This window comes from Ceratotherium simum, chromosome 3 (genome assembly GCF_057802395.1).
Source record: "Ceratotherium simum simum isolate JZ-2026a chromosome 3, ASM5780239v1, whole genome shotgun sequence".
NCBI classification, from domain to species: domain Eukaryota; kingdom Metazoa; phylum Chordata; class Mammalia; order Perissodactyla; family Rhinocerotidae; genus Ceratotherium; species Ceratotherium simum.
The window spans coordinates 53,266,528-53,291,006 of NC_141902.1; the positions used below are offsets into that span (position 1 = coordinate 53,266,528).

Sequence of the window (24,479 nt, forward strand, 5' to 3'; positions counted from 1 at the left end):
ATAAATGTGAATAACAATGAGAAAAGTAAAATGTTTTTAATTCAAGTCAAAAGCAATTACTGAGGGATAGATGACTCAAAGACCAACAAAGAAGTATAAAGATATTTTTCTATCTACAGGATAGTCTGAGAGCTCAAGTCACAGAATACAGGGTAGTCTGAGAGCTCAAGTCACAAAATATCAGTCCTAAACTTTAAAATAAACACTTCCCCCCAACACCAAAAAAAAAAAATTAGAAAACCTACAAGGGTTATATAATACCTTGACAGAGTCCATAAATACAGGTTTGATGTGAGCAGGCCTAAACACCTAAAACTTAATTGTAGCATGCTGACCATACAATATTAATCTGAGCAGTAATTCTTAACCAGACTGTAGTCCCACTCCCAGACAGGTTATTAGAAGATGTCTAATAGCACTTCTTTGTCTTTCATGTCTCGGGAGCAGTACTCACATGTAATGGGTAGGGACCAGAGATGTTAAACATTCTGTAAGGGACAATCCAGACCTGTACAAAATGCCAATATTAAATGTCCTGTTGCAATATTCTAATGCTGTAATTCTCCTAGCCTCGTAATTAGACTTACAAAAAACAGGTTAAGAATTTGATAGGCTCGGGCCGGCTCCGTGGCTTAGCGGTTAAGTGCGCGCGCTCTGATGCTGGCGGCCTGGGTTCGGATCCCGGGAGCGCCCCGAGGCACCACTTCTCCGTCCAACGTGAGGCCGAGTCCCACGTACAGCAACTAAAAGGATGTGAACCTATGACATACAACTGTCTGCTGGGGCTTTGGGGGGAAAAAAAACTGAATAAATAAAATCTTTAAAAAAAAAAAAAAAAAAAAGAATTTGATAGGCTCTGTGGGTTATCTTGAGAACCCCATGTTGAGCTCTGTATACCCTCAAATCCTAATATGTAAAATCAAACTAAAATTTCTAAACCAAGAAAAACAAACATCTCTACCAAATGAAACGTCTCAAAAAATGTTCTTCACAAATGGTCAGAGGAATATAGAATGGTTCAGGATTAACTATGGAGATGAATTCCAGAGCTAGCCTTATTCAGTGACCTGGTCGAACTGAGACTATCTTCATTAGGCTAACTGATAACATTAAGATGGATAATATATGAGCAGAAGGTACCTTAATAAAAAACAAAAAAGGCTCCTCAAAAGGCATGTTGGAAGCATGTAGCAAATGAAGTAGAACAAAGGGATTATCTAATATAAAGAATTTACTTTGTTAAGGAACCAATGTTCCAGTCTCTAAATAAGAGGCCATCTGCTTAACAGAGAACTGTGCTTATATAAAGAAAAGTTTAGAGTAATCTTTCCAGATTCATATTCAAAACTGACTTTGTTTTGGAGACCAGATTTCTTTTTTTGGCTCTCTTCTAGGCCCTGTATAATTTTAAATGAGAGCCTCCAAATCAGCCCAATTTGCTAGCTGTTACTACTTATTATGGATTTGGGGCAAGAGGTGCTGTTTTCATTAAGGAAATCCAAGGCAGCACCCAACTACAATATGGAATTAAATAAGAACCAATTAAAAATAGTGTAAGAAAGACTTAAAGACGAGAAAACTACTATTTAAATGTTTCAACCCTCATTGCTTTTCCCAGCTTAACCAAGTCAGTGAAGAGAACTACAGCTAATAATTTGAGTAACTATTCTGTGAAAATTAACATAACAATATCACAACAAAATCTTTTCCACTATAATATATTTGAATAGTGAAGTATCTGCAGAATTAAATGAAATTAAGCTAAATAATACCAACAGAATCAAAATTAATGAGGCCAAATAAAAATGAAAAAAAAAGATTAAGAAACAGTAACAGATCACAAGCTGAACAGATCCGCTATGAAATGCTATTTAAAAAAAAACAACATAACAGCAAGCATTACTAAGATCTACCCATAGGTAAAAATGTGAAGTCTCAAAGGAAGGGCAAAGACAGAAGAAATTATGATGAAAAGTAAACAAGTTGAAGCAAAATGATTTACCTGAATTTAGAGACAGACAGACAAGAACAAAATCTCCTAGCTCCCAATCCAGTGATCTTCCCATTATGCCATGACAATTACCAAAAATGATGCCTAAATACTATAGAGTAGTATTATTTTATAACTCCTTTCTCTTAAGAAAGAAGGAAATAGATTCTAACAATATAAAACCTCTACTAAGATGCAGGAAACATTTCAACTTCTTATTAGAAATGTCTTAGAAAGAGAAAGCTAGGATGTTACAGTATATAATGCAGTAGTCCCCCCTTATCTGCAGTTTCGCTTTCCGCAGTCAACATGTTACCCGTGGTCAACCGGGGTCCGAAATATTAAATGGAAAATCCCAGAAATAAGCAATTCCAGGAATTATTCTTGGAATAGCAATTCTGCTATTATTATTAGAATATGCAATTCTAAGTTTTAAAGTGCATGACATTCTGAGTAGCATGATGAAAACTTACTCCGTCCTGCCCAGGACGTGAATCATTCTTTTGTCCAGAGTATCCACGCTATATACACTACCCACCATACTAGCTGTCTGGGTTATCAGATCGACTATCGCAGTACTGCAGTGCTTGTGTTCAAGTAACCCTTATTTTACCTAATAATGACCCCAAAGTGCAAGAGTAGTGATGTTGGCCATTTGGATATGCCAAAGAAAAGCCATAAAGTGCTTCCTTTAAGCGAAAAGGTGCAAGTTCTTGACTTAATAAGGAAAGAAAAAAAATCGTATGCTGAGATCGCTAAGATCTATGATAACTTTTATTACAGTATATTGTTATAATTGTTCTATTTTGTTATTATTGTTCTTAATCTCTTACTATGCCTAATTACAAATTAAACTTTATCATAGGTATGTACATGTAGGAAAAAACATAGTATATAGAAGGTTCGGTACTATCTGCAGTTTCAGGCATCCACTGGGGGTCTTAGAACATATCCCCCGTGAATAAAGGGGGACTTCTATACCTAGGAAATACTACCAAATGCACTCAACCTGGAGTCAAAAGGTCCAGATTCTAGGTTCTGAGTGATACTGGGTTGGTCACAAAGTCTCTGAACCCAAGTTTCCTCATCTGTAAAATTGAGGTAATAATACCTACACCTCATAAGGGTACTGAAATAATCAATAAGACCAAATATACAAAGTTCCCTATAAAAAAATAAAAAGTAAGTCAAATATAAAACTCAGTCCAGGTAGTCTGAGGGCAAAGGGAGGTGAAAAAGAAAGCTGTCATGTCAAGGCAGGTACCTTACACCAGAAAACATTGGGTCCAAGGAAGAAAGATTCTTTCTCTTTCCCACTCTAGCCCTTCTTCTGCTGTCCCTGCCTAGCCCCTCCCCAGAAACTTGTAGAAAAAGGCTTCTAAGAGTGGGAGTTGCTGGTTTAACACAGAATAAAGGAAGAGGGCACCAGATGAAGAACCCAACAACAAAAATACAAGTAACGATTCCCACCAATTTCAATCCAGAACTCTGCGTACCGCTGCTTCAGTAAAACAAGCAGCATCACAAATGGTGGTCCAAATATCATAAACAACTAGACACAAAAACTAACTGTCCCCAAAGCCTGGGGCCGGTCCGGTGGTATAGTGGTTAAGTTCGCGTGCCCCGCTTCAGCAGCCCAGGGTTCGCAGGTTTGGATCCTGGGCACAGACCTACACGCTGCTCATCAAGCCATGCTGTGGCGGCGTCCCATATAAAGTAGAGGAAGATGGGTACAGATGTTAGCCCAGGGCCTATCTTCCTCAGCAAAAAGAGGAGGATTGGCAATGGATGTTAGCTCAGGGCTAATCTTCCTCACAAAAAAACTAATTGTCCCCAAAACCCATAACACCAGTCTAATCATGAGAAAAACATCAGACAGATTGCAACAGAGGGGCATCCTACAATATACCTGACCAGTACTCCTCAAAATTGTCAAGATTATCAAAAACACGAAAAGCCTGAGAAACCATCATAGCCAAGAGGAAACTAAATAAACATGACAACTAAATGTAATGTGGTATCCTGGATGAGATCCTGGAACAGAAAAAGGATCTTAGATAAAAACTAAAGAAATCTGAATAAACTATGGACTAACTTTAGTTACCAATAATGTATCAATATTGGTTTGTAACAAATGTACCATACTAATGTAAACTGTTAATAATATAGGAAACTGGGGGAGAGGGGGTATGGAAACTCTTTATACTATCTGATCTGCTCAATTTTTTTGTAAATCTAAAACTCTTCTAAAAATAGTCTATTAAAAAAAAAAGTAGCTGCAACTATAGACATGAGGCTATCTGAAGACTTAGGAAAAGCTGACCAAGCTCCTTCAGGAGCATTACCTTCTGTTTGTTTGTTTGTTTGGTGAGGAAGATTAGCCCTGAGCTAACATCTGCCGCCAATCCTCCTCTTTTTGGTTGAGAAAGATTGTCCCTGAGCTAACATCTGTGCCCATCTTCCTCTATTTTGTATGTGGGACACCGCCACAGCATGGCTTGATGACCAGTATGTAGGTCTGCACCCGGGATCCGAACCTGCAAACCCCACGCCACCTAAGTGGAACGAGCGAACTTAACCACTACACCATCAGGCCAGCCCCAGGAGCCTTATCTTCTTAATGAACAATAGTCAGAGTTGAAAACGCAAAATGGCAGGAAGATTTTAGTTTGAAATCATCCAATCATTTGCCTAGGAGACATTTTGTAAATGATCTTCTTTAGAGACAAAAACATTAATATGGTGGTTCTCAAACTTTAGTGTGCATCAGATTCACCTGGAGGGCTTCTTCAACCAAAGATTGTTGGGCTCCACACCTGGAGTTTCTGATTTAGTAGACCTAGGTGGGGCCCATGAATTTACATTTCTAACAAGTTCCTAGGTGATGCTGATGCTGCTAGCCCATGAAGCACACTTTGAGAACCACTATATTAATGGTATTATTATATTTTCTTAACAAAGAAAAATCAAATGAATCCCTGAGTTTATACAGTACTTACTAAGGAATAATGTGAAGAGATCATAAACTTTGTGATAAAATCATCCAACTAACTATTCAAGGAGGGGAAAAGAAATTGCAGAATATAGAAGTTATAAAACATGTGACATATCATAGGAAAGAGTGAGTTGTACAATCTGCTGACAATGCAAGTAACACAAAACCAACACAGATTATCATACCAAAAATACTCCTCTATGACATATGCAGCCCATGACATAAACTTGTAGCTTAATGACATGAAATTGAATACACTTTAAAACATGGAAGAAAAACAAAAGCAGCTTTGGAAATCATAAAAAGGATATTCATTGCTGGCTTAAAAAAAAAAGAGCAAGAAATATAAAAGCAAAAATACAGTACTAAAGATGTTAAAATATGCACAACAAATCGAAGAATAAACTAAAAGATACGGAATGGAAAAGCCCATCTTACCCTGGATAAGGCAGAAGTTGACTCTTTTAAAAAGATAGAAATGATACATCAGAAGAAAGAGAAATTGCTGGACATAGCTCAGAAGATGATAGACTTCTGATCAAACACTATATGGCAAAATTTATATTCAGAGAGTCTGGGATTCTTTCTACTCGTCTTTCAGTTAATAAATTTGTATTTCTCTAAACTAGGCTACTGAACTTACTATACTGTAAATCACAGACCTCACCCCCACTGCAAGGGGAAGAGCATTATCCTACCCCAGCTTTCTCAATGACAGCAGCTTTCATGGCTAAAGCAGAGACCCAGCAAAGTGTGGGCCCAGGTGGGGAGGCCCGTGGAGCTGTGGGTACTGGGGCCTCCTGCCTAAATCTGTTTTCAAGCAACACTTCTCTTTTGTTAAAATAAAGACTAGAAATAAAATAATAATAAAGGCAGGCTTTCTTTTCCTTCTACCTGCTGCTCCTGACCAGAGTTTCTCTGCTCTTTATCTCGCTGCAGAATAGAAGCAAGAACATAGTTTTCTCCTTTTGACTCTAAGACCCTCTTTTTCAAAAACGATAAAAATAATTAATTAAAAATATTAACTTTTGTGAAAAAAATTAATATTCTGCTTTTGGTTTCAAAAGTAAGTACCACTTTTTCCCATAAAATTATTTATTTCAGCTACTGAATGTATTAAATGTCAGGATATCTCCCTGTTAGTACTCATTTCAAAATAAAAAGCTGCTTCATCTATTTTTCCATTTACATTATACCTACGAATCTTGCCTAACTCAAGGTGTGTAAATTAAGATATTGTACAGGTATCACTCTCCTAAACTTTGTAAAATTCAATCTGCCCTGAAAATTGCTTTTTGTTTCAAGTATTAAATCAAGACATAGATAAACTACCTGAAGGTGCTCCAACCCAAGCCAGACCAAGAACACCGTCATCAAAATCTCGGTCTGTGAAGACATAGGCCAAACAGTAGTCATCATGATTCTGCTCAGAATTCAATTCCAGAAACTTCTCCACACCAATATTTGGAAATCGGAAGGGATTTGTAGGGTCCTTCTCATCAGCAGTTGTGTTGATCTAAAATCCAAAACAATGATTTAAATAAGCAGTTAATGTTAGCAGAGGCTTAGTGTAAGTCTCTGCTCACCTCCTTCTGAATCTGCCTGGAAAATGTGCTTGGGGCCCATGGGAAACTCAAGGCTTCTAAGGTTGTTCCCACTGCCCACCTCCCAAGCTCATCATTGAAGCCAAAAAGAAACAAAGAAAGGAAAAAAGAAAGGCAGGGTAGGGGAATTAAAACTGAATATGTTAAATTTCTGAGCAAGTATTCACCAGATTCCTGAACACTGAACACTTGGGATGGAAAAACAAGTTCTGCTTTCAAAACTTCTAATAAAGGAAAGTAGACATTCTCAAATTTAATCACCTGAGCAAGTCTCTTTTAGTGCTAATCTCCTACATATGGTGACAAGTATAAGGATATAAAACCATATATTTTAGCTAATTATCGAGAGTTGTATGAGTCAAGCCCAACTAACTGCAAGTCCAATTTTTTTCCCTGAATGTGGGCAAGAACCTGTTTTTTTTTTTTTTTTTACTGCCAATTTGTTTCTCTTACTATTTCAAGCTGAGTTCTTCCAGAATGTTTGACACTTAGCTACTATACTCCTGGTGCAGGTTCCTCCTTCACAATCTGAATAATAATCAGTTCTGATACCAAACTTCTACTAAACAAAGCTTCCATTTATTAGCGCTGCATCCTTTCAGAGACCCCTGCCTGTCCCAGAACAATTTTAATTTCCCCAAGTAAGTCAGAGGATTACATACAAGACTGCTGATAGAGAATAAAAAGGGATATGGATGAAAGCAAACATTTTTCAGAAGGCAAAACTCAGTCTATTAAAATGTCGCTAGTAAGGGGAGGATAAAACAGTTGATAAAATGAGAACTACTGGTCTTTTTAGGATCCATAACCTTCAGTAAGACCAAGGGGCGTAGAAGCAGGAGGGCAAAAATACCACTGACGGCAAATGCCTAACTACAGATTTCAGAACATCTGGTTTATCCACTAACAATTAACCAAAAACAATCAGTTATAGTCATTTAACACATAAAAAATCCAAAAACAAGCACACTATATATTTTAAATAGCCCATGCTTAGAGACATGCTGTAGACAGCTTTTTCCCACTAAACATAGAAGTGGAATTCCCTGATACTTCTGTAATATTGGCTACAAATAAAAATTGCATCTAAATTTTAGTTAGCTATATTAAAAATGAGATAATATTTACTAATATAATACTAATATCACTAATATAATTTAATATAATACTAATATAAATTTCAAATTATCTAATGGGTCACAGACAATCTTCAACAGATGAGACTGAGACTTAAGTTTCAATCTGACTTAAAGGCCTGAAAACAACCAATTCCCACATTACGCATTTATATACATGCATTTCTTCATAATGCAAATTATTTTACTCAAAAAAATGTGCTTCACTAAAATTTGTCCAAGTGTTCTCTGCTTTGCACTACTTTGCATTTTATTGCTCTGCCTGCTAAACAGCAATACTACTTATTGCACTTATCACTTTTACTTATTCATTTAAAGGTTTTTATTCCTCTCAAAATACATGAAAGCAATTGATTACGAACAGTTCTTATATTGTGTATCTACAAACCATATTTCACCTTAAAACAACCCAATTTAATATTTAATTGGGGGGGCTGGCCCCGTGGCTTAGCGGTTAAGCGCGCACACTCTGCTACTGGCGGCCTGGGTTCGGATCCGGGTGCGCACCGACGCACCACTTGTCCGGCCATGCTGAGGCCGCATCCCACATACAGCAACTAGCAGGATGTGCAACTATGACGTACAACTATCTACTGGGACTTTGGGGAGAAAAAGGGAAAAAAAAGGAGGAGGATTGGCAATAGATGTGAGCTCAGAGCCGGTCTTCCTCAGCAAAAAGAGGAGGATTGGCGTGGATGTTAGCTCAGGGCTGATCTTCCTCAAAAAAAAATTTAATCGTACTACTTCTAAAAGTAAGGACCACCTTCAGCTATGTTATTCAATATATTACATGTATGTACTAAAATTATAATCCAGTCAACCATATTTTTAAAAAAATAAGAGCACAAATATAAAGAAACCTTGCAGCAAATACTTTTTATAAGAGGATTATTTTTTAAAACTCAGATTGTTCATCTAGTTTATAAACTCAGATTCTTAAAAGCTACACACATTAAAAGAATTCATATTTAGAAAATATTTGAAACAATTAGCCCAATTTTGTTAGTGACTGAATATTTACAATTTATAACATTAAAACCAATAATCAGTGGCTCTGGATCAGCATTTCTCAAAACGTGTTCTGCAATTATTTGGAGTCTCAGTTAATGTTAATGCAGAAAGGTTTCATGGTCAAATTAGTTTAGATAAGTATGGGTTTCTTCCCTGAAGGACTAACTTGAGATATGTTAGTGTGCACTGTGAATTTTCAAAAAGAGGGTATATAGTATTAACTGTTTTTCCAACTTGCAATTTTATTTAACTGCTGTTATCTATCCTTCCCTCCCCTGGAGCACCAAACTGGACACACTCTGAAATATACTGCACAAAGCAAATCTTAAGAAACTGGGGAATACTACTTCAAAAAAAATGTCAGGTTTTGTATCTATAGTTTTTGAGAAGTTAGGGCTCAATAATTGGCATGTTAATCAGATAGATAGAAAACAGTACTGTATCCCTTTTGCAGTCCAGATTAAAGCCCTATAGATTTCATTCTTAAATCATAAACCCAGGTATCCCCTCTGAGTGTGTGTGTGTAGAAGCGAAGAGTAAAGATAAATGGCATCAGTAAGTACAATTTAATTTAAACTATTTAATGCATAAAGATGAAGTACAAAGCAAGCATTTTTCTTTTTGTAAACACAGTCCTTACTGTTTCTCTTTTTTAATGTTCTTAACTATTCAAATTCCTTACTCTTATGCGTTTCACCATGAAACTGATGTTACGGATTCCGGAGAAGTCTGTAGTCTGGTAAATTGTATCAATCGCTTTAACATGACTGGATATCTATCGATTTAAAAAAGAAAAACATTTTAGAGAAAATGTTGAAATGTGAAAAAGATTGTGAATTCCATTACCCAAATCAATAATTATTCAATGTTCTACCACATTCAAATTTTAAAATGTTTACATCATATATTGGATGAAAGGATGACAAAGATTAGTGAGCTGGAGCTGAGATGGGAGATTCTGTGCCTTTTCCAGACTCTTCTCTAGCCAAAAACAAACATGCGCTCTTGCTTTAGCCACATAAAACTGTTTCCTCAATCCATTCTACAATGTCACACCTCCATGCCTTTTCACATGCTGTTTCCTTATGCCTAGGATAATTAGTATTTCTATTGCTGCACTACTACACATTCTGTAACTTTTGTTCACCGCTTACTATATACTAGGCAGTGTTTTAGGTGTGGAGATATAGTGGTGAACAAAATAGAAAAGTTCCTTATAAATTTACAGAGATTTATTCTAGAGGGTGAGGGAGGAAGTAATACACATATAAATAAGATACATTCAGATTTTGCTAAATTCTAGGAAGAGATAAACACGGTGATAGAGCACAAAAAGATTCTTTATCTAGCTGACTCCCAACTAAACTCCCTGACTTCTAAATATCACCCTGTATACAACCCTCTTGTCTTCATGTACAAAAACCACTCTTGCTACCATTTATGTGAAAACATGTATATATACTTTTAAAACTATTTTCAAAGAAATTATACAAACATAAGATAGTCAAATAGAAGCATTAACAATAATAATTTCAAAAGTAGCCCAGGTTGCCAAACGTTGATAAAGAAAAGTCATAACAGTGCTGATAAGGTCCATTATAAATCCATGCTGTCTAACTTCAGCCTGGCCTAGCAATTCCTTATCCAATTCTCAGCTTCTACTCTGTTCCCAATGGAATATGAACGGAAATGTTCAAACATTTCTCCACAGATGATTATACTGCCTACTTTAATGAGAATTCATCTTGACTTTCCTGTCTTCTCTCTGTTTTTTTTTTGGGAGGAAGATCAACCCTGAGCTAACATCTGCCAATCCTCCTCTTTTTTTGCTGAAGAAGACTGGCCCTGGGCTAACATCCGTGCCCATCTTCCTCCACTTTATATGGGATGCCGCCACAGTATGCCTTGACAAGCGGTGCGTCGGTGCGCGCCTGGGATCTGAACCGGTGAACCACGGTCCGCCGCAGCAGAGCGTGCGCACTTAACCGCTTGCGCCACCGGGCCAGCTCCTTGACTTTCCTGTCTTTACCTTCAAATGTTTCTATCTTTATTCATTTCTATCTTCCTCAAAGCGTGACTCCTCCTTAAAGGGTAACTTTTCTTTATTCCTAACCCCGGTCCTTAATGATCTTTAAGAATATTGTTTCACATCAATTCTTCTTTCTCTTATATTTTACATTGCTTCTCTAGTGGACCATTTTTCTCTCCCTACCAACTTCTCATGTATTCCCTATCTCCCTTTCACCTCCAAATACTCCATATTAGTTCTCAGCCACCATATTTTTTTCTATTTTTCACGTTTCTTGAAACCCTCACTGCTTCTGCCAATACATTCCTTACTATTCTCAATGTTTTCACCCTCACAATTCTATTGAGAGCTTGCTTAAAGCTCAATAGTCTTCTAGTAACTAAAAATCAACTACCTTTTGTAGTCATTCTCTTTTTTTCCTGCATTCTGGAGGTATAATTGACAAAATTGTAAGATATTTAAAGTGTACATAATGATGATTTGATATACGTATATATTGTGAAAAGATTCCTCCCATCTAGTTAATTAACACATTGCAGTCATTCTCTTTGATATCTCTCCAATATGACACTATTAGCTATCCATTTTGTTTTGAAACTTTGTTTCTTCCTTGGCTAATCCTACTTAATCTCCTACTTCTGTAACTATTATGTTTTAGCCCATAACTTCTCTTTCTCATTCTATTCACTATATACAGATATTATGTTTCAATTTCTTCCCTTTTGATTTCATTCGCTCCTTTTCATTCTCTCCCCTTATTTGAACAATCTCTTTTGCACCCTTAAATTGCATGTAGAAAGCTCAAGACTAATCTTTCCTTCCAGTTCTACATTTTCCTTATCCTAAGGGAATGACCACCTAAATTTTAAACGTGTCTAAAATTAAGCTCATCACTACCACCAAAATGAGCTCACCATTTATACTAGGGGTACTTCCATCCTCTCAGTCTCAAATCCATGGAGTCAGAATGCATTCATCAAACTCTCACTGGGTACCTTCAACATGAAGGATATTTTGAAGGGTATCTCCAAAAAATTTATACTTTAGTAAGGGTTGAGAAGACACAAATGCAAATAATAATGTAACTTAGAAAGTACTAAGTACAATGGGACTACAGAATAGAAATTAAATACTTCTTGTTGGAAGGATTCCTCTATCCTTCCCTCCTTTAAGACCACAAATGAAAATTCAGCCCTCTTTTCAACGAGAGCACCAGTGTCATCTTCTCCTTCACAAAATCATTATCTTACACCTCTCTCTAAAATATCTTAACTGGTCTTTCAGCTATCTGTGTATTTATTATACATATTTTATCACAAAATTGAAAATACTCTTTATTTTTCCAAAATGAGATACACGCTAACTTTAATTTTTAGAGGAAAATACAGGTATAATGAAACAATATGAGAACTCCTAAAATAGTAGTAAAAATATAAATACCTGGGCAATCACAGCTTCTCGTGTTCCATAATATTTAAAGAACAGATGATCAGTCTGAATATAAAGCTGACAAGTATTTTTTTCAGCTGAAGTTGTACGTTTTTTCCTCAGGAGTTCTGGACCATTAACAGCATGTCCTTCTTGAGGTGTCTATGTCAAAAAGAGAGTCATTTCTGATCATTAGCATGCTTCACTATTACAACTTTATAGAGCTAAGAATACACATTATAAACAACTTTATATTCTGCTTTATTATATAACACCATAGGTATTTCCCCACACCATTAAAAATTCTTCATAAACATCACTTTCAGTCTCATAACATTCTACTGTATAGATGACTTATTATTTATTTACGCAATTCTTTCACTTTTAAATGTTTTCAAAACATACCTTTTAATATGTAATCATTTAAACATAAAGCAAGTCTTATAGTAGTTTATAATATTTTGATATCTTCTTTTATCTTACCTCTAATACTCAATCTATCACCCAGCCCTGTCAAATTTATCTACTAAATACCTAGGGAATCTGCCCATTATCTCTGGCTCCATCACATTAGCCCAAGCTACCATCACTTATTACCTAGAGTACTGCAATAAGAGTGATGTAATCTATCCATATCCACTACTGGCCTTCAATCTATTCTCTATACTGTAATCTTTTCAAAATGCAAATTTGAAAACATTACCCATCTGCATAATATATTTTAGTGACTTCCTATTGGCCTAAGGATAAAGTCCTAAATCCTTTATATGTGCTACCAAATCAGCACTGCATACTCTACTTACCTGTCCAGTTTCTTCCCATTCCATACTACTTCACAGAGAGATCCTACTATATCACCCAACTCCAGCTCTCTGTGCTACAGCTACACAGGCCTTCTTTCCAATCCTCTGACACACAGTCTGTCTCCTGCCACAGTATTTGCACATGCTGAAGCTTCCTCTCCTAATCTAGCTAACTTCTTCCTTCAGACTTAGCAAAGGTCAATTCATCCACAATATCTCACAGAACCATGTACCCATGTCTCTTACACAGCGCAACTTTACAGTTTATTGTGTGGTTATTTGTTTAATTTCTGTCCCCAGCCCACCACCATTACTTCAACCACAAGAATATGAGTTCTAGAAAAAAATACTATCTTTGTGTTTGCTTCTCATTATATCACTATCACCTAACAGACTTGGCAGGCAAACAGCAGACATTCCATAAGTACTTGTTTAAAGAATTACCACTGTTGTTGAATCCAAGCACTTAAACATTTGTTGACATCTAAAAGCACCATTTTAAGTGAATTCTGATGACACAGTAACAGAGAATTCAAATTAAATTAATTAAAATTTAAGCCACAATTCCAAATTTACACTCACATTTTATACTTTCCTTCTCCCTTGACAACTCCATGTTTGACTGTTCTCTTAGTTACTGTCTTCATTTTACTTTTATCTATTTTCACTGAGTACATCATTCTAGGATGGCAGTTACGCTGTTTCAGCACATTCCATTGTCTTCTGGTTTCAACTGTTTCCAATGAGAAATGAGCTGTCATTTTCACTGTTGCTTCTTTGAAGGTGACTGGATTTTTTTCATCGGTTGCTTTTAAGAGCATATCTTTTGGTTTTTAAACTTTTCTAATAATGTGCTAGGGTGTTATTTTCATTGTAAAGCATCGATTCTGCTCTAATTGCAATGCTGACTGAATTTATTGTTTGATATCCTCTCTCATATTTGGAAAATTCTCAGCCATTATCTGTCCCTATTTCACTCTCATTTTTTCTCCTTCTGAAATATCAAATACACATGTGAGCCCTTTTTAACGTATCCCTTAGGCTCTTTTCTGTATTTACTATCCTTTTGTTTCTTAGTGGCTCATTCTATTTTCTTATGACATACCATCCAGATCTAAATCCATCAAATTCTTTATTTCTATTGTATTTTTCAACTCTAGGATTTCCATTAGGTTCTTTTGTTCACTTTCAATTTTTTCTTGAAATTTTAAATTTCATCTTTATGTATAGGCATACCTCAGAGATATTATGGGTTTGGTTCCAGACCATCGCAATGAAGCGAATCACACCAATTTTTTGGTTTCCCAGCGCATATAAGTTATGTTTACACTACACTGTAGTCTATTAAGTGTGCGATAGCATTATGTATAAATGTACACACCTTAATTAAAAAATACTTTATTACTAAAAAATGCTAACCATTATCTGATCCTTCAGCAAATCGTAATCTTTTTGTAAAAAATGTATTATCTATCAAACACAACAAAGCAAAGTGTAATAGACAAGGTATGCCTATATTTGAACATGTTAAAGTCTGTATCTGTGTCTGTGTCTGATCATTTCATTATTCAGATACTTTTACGTTATCTACATGTCTGACACCCCAGCCAGACAGTAATCTATTTGAGGGTATATACTCTGTGTCATTTATCCTTGTATCACTGAAGTTAGATAAATAACAGTTTTTCCCTCTTGTTCTTCCATCATGTTGTCTTGTTTGTTCATATGCTGATTATTTTGGACTGAGTGCCAGGCAATGTATATGGAAAACCATGGATACATTTTGAGGCTTCAGGTGATGATATCTTTCTCAAGCGAAGATACATTTTTGCTTCTGGCAAGCAGTTAGGCTTGGTGTACTAGTAATCCTGGATTACCTTAATCCAATCAGAGATTAAGAAAATGTGATATAAAACTTTAATCCCCGTGAGGGGAGGTAGGACACTTTCTGATCCACTCTTATTCCTAGGGAGTAGCCCTTGAGGTCTCAACCTAAAGCCATACTGAGAAGGCCCTCAAGAGTATTTTTAGCCTTAGCCTCAAGAATTTGAAGAAGTCTCAGGTCTCAGTCTCTCTCAGCTACTTCCTCAGGTACTAGAAGGTATAGCTGGAGAAAAGGCAGCCCCAAATGCCAGGCTCACCTTTCTACGTGTCTTCTTTTTTTCCTAAGAACTGGCCCCATATCTCGTCACAGCCTTTTTATCCCACCAATGCCTTCAAACAAATATACACACATCCACAAACACACACATGCAGACACATGTATAAACATAAACATATATATATTTTAAATATTTCTATTTTGAGGTCAGGTTGATTTTTATTAGTTATTCTAAACAGGAGAAGGACTACATCTCTATTTCTTGAAAACAATTCTTTGTCAATTTTATGTATTGTGAATATTGTCTCAATGTTTACAACTGTCTTCACTTTAAGGTGTCTTTTATTCTTAATCTTCATTTAGTGAAATATATCAATTTTTTTATAGCCAAAGAATTTATGCCTTATTCAAAGTGTTTTTCTACCTCAAAATCCAAAATATGTTTAAATATCTTCTTTCGTCAAGTATCTTTTCAAATGCTTTGCCCATTTTTCAAATGAAGTTTGTACATTTTTTTTTAATTGAGTTATAAGAGTTTTTTGTATATTCTGGAGAAGGCTTTTGTCAGATAGATGTATTGTTGACATTTTCTCACAGTCTGTGGCTTCTTTTTACATTTTCATAACTGTGTTTTTTGAGAAGTTTTTAATTTCAACAAAGCCCAGTTTATAAATTTTTTTTGTAGGGTACTTTTGTGTCCTAAGAAACTATTAGTATCCCAAGCTCATAAAAATTTCTGTTTTTTTCTAGAAGTAAGTTTTAGCTTTAAGCATGTAGATTTATTAAGCATTTTGAGTTAAGTTTTGTATAAAGTATAAGTGTATAAGCTGAGGTTCAATTTTTTTTCATATGGATATCCAATCATTCTAGTACCATTTGTCAGACTGCTTTTTCCTCCTTTAAATTATCTTGGGACTTTCACAAAAATCAACTACTACATGGACTCTCTATTCTGTTCCATTGATCTATATGTCCGTCCTTAGGTCAACACTATCTTGACTACTGTAGCTTTATAGTAAGTCTTAAAATTAGGTAGTATAAATCCTCTAGCTTTGTTCTTTTTTGAAAATTATTTCAGCTATTCTAGGTCCTTTACATTTCAGTTATAACTTTTATAATTTTATTTATTTATTTTTCCCCCAAAGCCCCAGTAGATAGTTGTCTGTCATAGCTGCCCGTCCTTCTAGTTGCTGTATGTGGGATTCGGCCTCAGCATGGCCGGAGAAGCAGTGCATCGGTGCGCGCCCGGGATCCGAACCCAGGCTGCCAGCAGCGCAGCACGCACACTTAACCGCTAAGCCAGGGGGCCGGCCCCTCAGTTATAACTTTTAGAATCAGTTTGTCAATTACTAGATAAATCTTCACTGGGATTTTTTTTTTTTTATAATTTTATTTATTTATTTTTTCCCCCAAAGCCCCAGTAGATAGTTGTATGTCATAGCTGCACATCCTTCTAGTTGCTGTATGGGGGACACGGCCTCAGCATGGCCGGAGAAGCGGCGTGTCGGTGCGCACCCGGCATCTGAACCTGGGCCGCCAGCAGCGGAGCGTGTGCACTTAACCGCTAAGCCATGGGGCCGGCCTGAGATTTTTGATAGAGATTGCACTGAATCTACAAATCAATCTGGGGAGAAGTGACATATTAACATTGGGTCTTCCAAACAAGGAACAGAGTAAATTTGTCATATTTCTCTATTTATTTAGATAGTTAATTTTTCTTGGCAATGTTTTACAGTTTTCACATAAATGTCATACATATTTTGTTAAATTTATTCTAAGTATTTTATACTCGATGCTATTTTTAGATGATTTTTTAAAAATTTCATTTTCTAAATGTTCAATGCTAGTATATAGAATACAACTGATTTTTGTATACCAACTTTGTATCCTATGTCTTTGATAAATTTATCTATTACTTTTGTAACTTTTCCTGGATTCCTTAGGATTTTCCAAGCATATTCTCACATCACCTACAAATAAACACAGTTTAACTACTTCCTTTACAACCTATATGTCTTTCATTTCTTTTTCTTGCCTTATTATGCTGACTAGACTTTGAGTACAGTGCTGATAAAAGTGAGAATGGCATCCTTTGTTTGTTCCTGGTCTCAGTACAAAAGAATTTAGAATTTTCCAAGCATACTCTCAGGGCACCTACAAATAAACACAGTTTAACTACTTCCTTTACAATCTATACGCCTTTCATTTCTTTTTCTTGTCTTATTATGCTGACTAGACTCTAAGTACAGTGCTGAACAAAAGTGAGAATGGCATCCTTTGTCTGTTCCTGGTCTCAGTAGAAAAGAATTTAGTCTCTCACTGTTAAGCGTGACGTTAGCTGTAAGTTTTTTGTAGAAGCCCTCCCTTATCAGTCTGAGGAAGTTTCCTTCTATTTTTAGTTTTCCAAGTGTTGAGTGTTGAAAATCGACAAATGCTTTTTTACTAATCTATTGAGATTCACCATAGGAGTTTTCTCCTCTGTTAATATGGCAGATTATATTGATTGATTTTTCTAATGTTAATCAACCTTACATTTCTGGTATAAACTCCATTTTACCATGAAGTATCTTTTTTTATATATTGCTGAGTTGGAATTGCTAATATTCTGTTGAAGAAATTTTGCATCTATACTCATGCGGGATATTGGCTGGTGGTTTAGTTTTCTTGTAATGTCTTTGTCTGGTGTGGGTACCAAGGTAATGTTAGCCTGATAAAATGTGTTAAGGATTTTGTGTAAGATTGGTACTATTTCTTTTTTAAATATTTAGACTTCGACAGTGAAACTATATCTGGGCTTGAAGACTTCCTTGATGGACAATTATTAAGTATCAATTTACTTTCATTCACGCATCATTCTATTTTTGCTTGTTTTTCTTAATTTATGTCTTTAAAGGAATTTCCCCATTAAATTGGTTGATGAATTTACTGGCTCAATGTGTTCAAAATATGCACTTACTACTACCTGTAGGAATATCCCCTTTCATTCTTGATATTGTTAATTTTTGTTTTCTCTTTACTTCTTGATCAGACTAGCTAGAAGTTTATCAATTATATTAATATTTTCTATTGATTTTCCTCCTCTTGTTTTTACTTCATTGATATTTACTCTTACCTGTTGCTTTATTCCTTCTTCTTACTTAGAGTTTAATTTGCAAGTCTCATCTAGCTTTTTAAGTTGTTTATATGACTGATTTCTAGATCATTCTTCTTTTCTAATATGATGATTTAAAACTTTCAGTTCTCTTATAAGCACTGTTTTAGCTGAATCTCACAAATTTTATTATTTTGTGTTTTTGTTATCATTTGGTTCAAAATGGTTTTGAATTGCATTATTTAAAAGTGTGTGATTTAATTTCAAAATACTTGGGGATTTTCCAGATTTTTTGTTACTGATTTCTAATTTAATTCCCTTGAGACCTAAGAACTTATTCTATGTAATTTAAACACTTTTAAACTTACTGAGACTTGTTTAATGGCCTGGCATACATTACCAAATGTTCTGTGTGCACTTAAAAAAAAATGTGTGTTCTACTATTGTTGAGTGGAGAATTCTATAAATGTCAATTAGGTCAGGTTGGTTGACAGAGTGTCCTGTTATCTATACTGATTTTCTGCCTAGTTGCTCTACTATTCTATCAACTTGTTTACTCAGAAACAAGTGTGATCTCCAGTTATAATTTGCAGATTTTTCCTTAAGAGATTTCATAACTCTATTATTAACTGAACTACTAACATTGAGGATTATTTCTCCTTGATAAAGTAACATTTTTATCATGAAATGTCCCTCTTTGTCTACAGCAATATTCTGTGAACAGAAATATATTGTTTGATATTAACATGGTCACTACAACATTCTTATGATTAGTGCTTGTATACATGCTTTGCCACCCTCTTAAACTATCTGTGTCTTTACTTTTAAATTACATTTCTTTTAGACGGATTTGGTCTTCCTTTTTTAATCATTCTGACCATATCAGCTTTTTAAATTAATGTGTTTAGTCCATTTATATTTAATGTAACCATTGAAATGGTTAAATTTAAACTTACCATCTTGGTATTTATTTTCTATTTGTCCCATCTATTCTTTGCTCCTTTTTTCTCTTTTTCTGCCTTCTTTTGGATTGACTGAGTATTTTAAATTACCTTTGATTTCCTTTATTGACCTGTTAACTATACCTACTTTATTTTTTTCAGTTGTTGCTCCATGGCAGGGGACATTTCTGCAAACATCTTCTTAAAAGGGCTCATAGTAAATATTTAGAATTCCAGGCCACAGTGTCTCTGTTACAACTACTCAACTCTACCAATGTAGTGCAAAAGCAGCCATAGACAATGCATCTATGAATGGGCCTGGTTGTGTTCTGATAAAACTTTATTTACAAAAACATAGTCTCCTGAGCTCTGCACCAGGCTTTACAATATCTATCTTTCACATAGCACAGTCTACCTGCCAAAATTATACCACTTCACGTATAGTGTAAAAAACTTAACAATAATATACTTCCATTCCTCCTCCTCTTATCCTTAGTGCTATTGTCATAAATTCTGATTCTTTGTATATTTAGAAATTCATTTTACATTGTTATTATTTTGATTTAAATAATTATCTCAAAGAAATGTTTTAAATGAGAAACAAGTCCTTTATATTTACCTACGTATTTACTATTTTATGCTCTTCACTTCTTTGTATAGATCTGAGTTTCCATCTGGTATCTTTTTTTCTACCTGAAGAATTTCCTTTAACAATTCTCGCAGTGTAGATCTCCAAGAGACACATTCTCTCAGCTTTTGTTTGTCTAAAAAAGATCTTTAATTTGCCCTCATTTTTGAAAATTATTTTCACAGAATATAGAATCCTAGTTTGATAGTTTTTCTTTTAACACTTTGAAGATGTCATTCTATACATCTTAAGTAGGTACCGTGTGATGACAAGTCAGCAGTTATTCTTATATTTGTTCCCCTGTAAACAAATGTGTTTCTTTTCTCTGGTTGCTTTTATGATTTTCTCATTTTCAGTGGTTTCCAATAATTTGATTATAATATGCCCTGGTATGGTTTTCTTTGCCTTTATCCTGCCTGGGTCTCATTGAGCTTCTTGGACCATGGATTAAAATTTTTCTTCATATCTGAAAATTTTGGAGACATTAATTTTTCAAATATTTTTTCTGTATCCCCTCCCCACTGGACTCCAATTATTTTCTCTCTGCGTTTAGATCTGGATAGTTTCTATTGCTTTATTGTCCTTTATTCGAGTTTACTCATGTTGTCTTCTGTAGTAACTAATTTGCTCTTAAGCCTATCCATTAGATTTTTCAATTCAGAAAATGTACTTTTCAGTTCTTTAAGTTACAGTTGGTTCTTTATTATAATTTCTATTCTCTTTGTTTTCATGTTTTTCTGTAATTCTTTGAACATATTCATAATAGTTGTTTTAAAGTCCTTGTGTACTAATGCCTATAATTTCTGGTTCTGTTTCTACCTGCATGATTTTTCTCCTGATTATGGATCACATTTTTCAACTTCTTGTCATCTAGTAATGTTTTCTGAACGCTGAACATTGTTAATGTTACATTGTTGAATATCTGCATTCTGTGCCCTTCAGCAACTATTATTGAGCTTTGTTCTGACAGGCAGCTAATTTACTTGAAAATTACCTTGATCTTTTTGAAGTCTGGCTTTCCAGCTTAGTTAGGACAGGTCTCTAGTAGCCTTTACAGTAGGCTTTACTCTTGGGATCTCTACCAAGTATAATTTCTGATAGTTGTTCAGTTAATAAATTCCCCAGTAGTTTTTCTTTCTCTGGTAGCTGCTGCATGCACAGCTTAGTATTCAGCTAAGACTCAAGGTGACCCTTCTGCAGATATCTGGAGCTTTTTCTCATTGTAGCTCTCCCCTCTCAGGTACTCTGCCCATAAGTCCAGATACCTCAGCCTTCAGACAGAACTTCGACCTGTCTCTTCAACTCAATAAGACTGCTATACAGCAGTCTGGCTCTTCTTGAGACCCCCTTCCTTGTGCCATACCTGAAATTCTGCCTCCAGTCAAAAAGTCAGGAAAATCAGAGAGATTTATTTTGCCTCTCTCATGGATCTCAATCCTGCACTGCCTGTTGTCCAATGTTTGAGAACAACTGTTTCACATACTTTGTTCAGTTTTTTAGTTGTTTTCTACAGGAGAGCTAGTTGTATACCATTTACTCCATCACATCCACTGACTTCTTCTACTAAGAATTTCAAAGTTTTCATTTTAGACATTTAATACTTTAATCCATCTGGAGTTTTGTTTTGCTTTAAATATAGTATGAGATGGAGATCCAAGTTCATCTTTTTCCAAATGCATAAACATTTTTTCAGGCTCCATTTATTCAACGGTCTCATTTTTCCTCACTGATCTGAGATTCCAACTGTACCACATAACAAAGTTTCATATATATTTGGATCTGTTGCTGAGCCCTCAATTTTATTCCTCTGGTCAATTTGTTCATCCTTATGCTAATATCACACACTCAATTACTATATAAGTCTTAATATCTTCTAGAGTAAATCCCTCTTTCCTGCTCACCACCTTTAGCTGGGCCCTACTTCTTCTTAGCCTTTACTTTTCCGTATAACATTTTAGACCCATCAAGTGCTGTAAATAATCTTGTTGTAATTTGTATTGAAATTGCACTGAATCTACAAATCACTATGAGGAAAACTGATATTTTTATGATACGAGGTATCATTTTCCATTAACATGACATATCTCTCCATTTATTTAAAATTGATCTTCCTTAACATTTCTTATAAAGTTTTATAATTTTCCTTATATAGATCGTATAATTCTTTGTTACATTTATTCTTTGATACATGATATTTTTGATACTCTTATAAATGATATTCCCTTTTTCCTTACATCTCTGGTGGTCTACTGCTGGATATAAAAAAATGCAACCTACTTTTGTATATTAATGTTATATCTAGCCCCTGTTAAACTCTATTATATCTGGCAATCTGTAGTCTCATCCTCACTATCCACATTGGCAATCTGTAGTCTCATCCTCACTATCCACATTGGCAATCTGTAGTCTCATCCTCACTATCCACATTGTTGATACCTTAGTTCAAGCCACTACCACTTCTCAACTGAATAACTGCAGCAACTTCTAATTAGTTTCCCGCGCTTTAGTCTTGCACCCCACCCTGGAGGTAAAAATTCTTTATCATCTTGCTCTCTCTCTGGCCTTTGTATATACTGTTCCTCCTGTCTTTCCATCTATTTATTCATGGCCAACCTAACTCCTCCTTATTCTTTTAGTTTATGATTATTGTCCTCAAATACTTCCCAGGCTAGGTTAATTATTCCTCTTATGTATAGAGTATCACCCTGTGCTTAATCTTCTTCTATTTCTTACTATCTTCACTTGTTTCTCTGTGTCTCCAATTAAACTATAAACTTTTTGAGGACAAGCCTTCATCTTAATCTCCACATATTCCTAGAACCTACGTGTCTCTGACATACGGCAGAAGATCAAACATAATTGTTTAATGAATGCAAGAATAAAATCTCACTTATACTTGAAAGATCAGTTTCTTATAGATATGATATAGAACTGTTTATGCCATACTGCAGATCAAGAAACACACAAACCTGCATTTGTGACTGAAGAAACTCCAGAAACATTACTCCATCCTACTACTTTTAGAAAGGATGTCCAAAATACATGATAAATGTTTTATCATAAAAATAATTGCTTTTTCATCTTAAATTTTTGTTTTGGATAACCATAAACCTATCATCTACGATTAAAGAAAAAGGAGGTCAAAAAAAGAATAAAGGAACAATAGTCGAATGATGAAAAATCTTAAAATTAAAATACCAAAAGTACTGTGATTTTTATTAGTGTGACTAACCATCTTGGCTTGCTTAGAGACACATGACTTTCAGTTTTAAACCGGGGAAGTCCCAGGTAAATTAAGAGAAGTTAGCACTCTAATTTTCATACTAATATGAATGCTTACATTTATACAAAACACAAGTTCAGACTGAATATTTTTTAAATTTTACAATAACACTTGTAAGACAGAGTATATTTTGGACACGTAATTAATGTTTTTTGAGTCATGCAGATTTGTATTCAAATCTCAGCACCACGTCTTTATTATAAGCAAGTTACCTGGCCTCTTTGAACATTAATATAAATATTTCCCCACAGTGGTATAAATCTTTAGGAAATTCTAGAACGTACGTTTTTCATGCAGGAACACATGCCCAAGTTCATTTCCATTTCTTAAATGCAAGCTAGTATTAAAATCCTTACCCGTGTTACTTTCTCTACACCAGTCATCTGGTACTTCCTCATCCTTTCGAATACTGTATGATCTGCACAGCCCCCCTGTGGACCATATTTATGAGGATAGTCTAAAACACAAAGAAGAAATGTCATTACTCTCCCATGTTTAGATATTACAAATTATCTTATAAATGAAAATTTAACTACCATAATTAATGAAAACCATAAATGCTTATTGAGCACCTATAGAAAAAGCATTATGCTAGGCAGTCTAATTGTAAAACCTGGCGGGTTCCTAAGTTCTCCCCCAATAAAACACCGCTGGTCTCTAGATTTTTGACATACGGATGATTTGTGAATTCTAAAAACGGACAATAATGATTCTTTATTCTACGTTTAACTTTCCCACTTCGGATATATAGAGCAACTTAATACTACAATTTACTTCATTTTGTAATTTGTAACTTGCCTCAAACATATTAAATTTCTATGCTGCAAATGTACAAAGCCACCTCAATCTGAACTACAGTTAGACTAACATAATATTATATTTGGCTTGAATTCCTTCAATGAATACCACTGGCCTCAAGGAAAAGTGACCCAGAAACATGCTCCATGGCATAGTAAAAGCAGACAGAGTTTAAATTTATTCAATGTATAATTCAAGTGAATGCTTTACAAACCAATAACTATTTTATTTTATTTTTTCCCTTTATAATTAGTCAGTGATTAATTTATCCTTAACTGAATTGGTTTTACTTCCAGATAGCTGTTCAATTTAGTTTAGTCATTTAAAAGTTTATTCCACTCTCTCAAAGTTCACATACTTCTCCCTTGTTGAGGTCCTCTTTATTTCATAAACATATTTTATAATTCAATCTAATAACCATAATTAAGACAACTGTCAAAATAAAATACCAAGACATGGGTGAGAGGGGAAGCACTGAAAATTCCTTAAGTAGTTTATTGATGTAATACACAGAATTATAACTAGAACACTGCAGGTAGTTTCTTAAGAAAACCTAGAACCTAAAGTGGACACTAGTGACCTATTTCATTGGAGATACAACAATACAAATCTAAACTGGCAGGTAGGAGGTAGGGGTTATG

The 24,479-nt window shown here is 35.0% G+C and overlaps 1 protein-coding gene across 1 annotated transcript in view; it reads right to left on the reverse strand.

Moving 5' to 3' along the window:
- The window catches only part of ADAM10 (ADAM metallopeptidase domain 10), a 130,938-nt gene that overhangs the window by 43,029 nt on the left and 63,430 nt on the right, over positions 1-24,479 (reverse strand). The window contains exons 5-8 of the mRNA XM_004421628.2: positions 23,397-23,497; positions 12,206-12,355; positions 9,419-9,511; positions 6,318-6,501 (exon numbers count right to left, since the gene is read on the reverse strand). Of these exons, the coding sequence (XP_004421685.1) occupies positions 6,318-6,501; positions 9,419-9,511; positions 12,206-12,355; positions 23,397-23,497 (528 nt within the window). The remainder of the gene's footprint in view (positions 1-6,317; positions 6,502-9,418; positions 9,512-12,205; positions 12,356-23,396; positions 23,498-24,479) is intronic.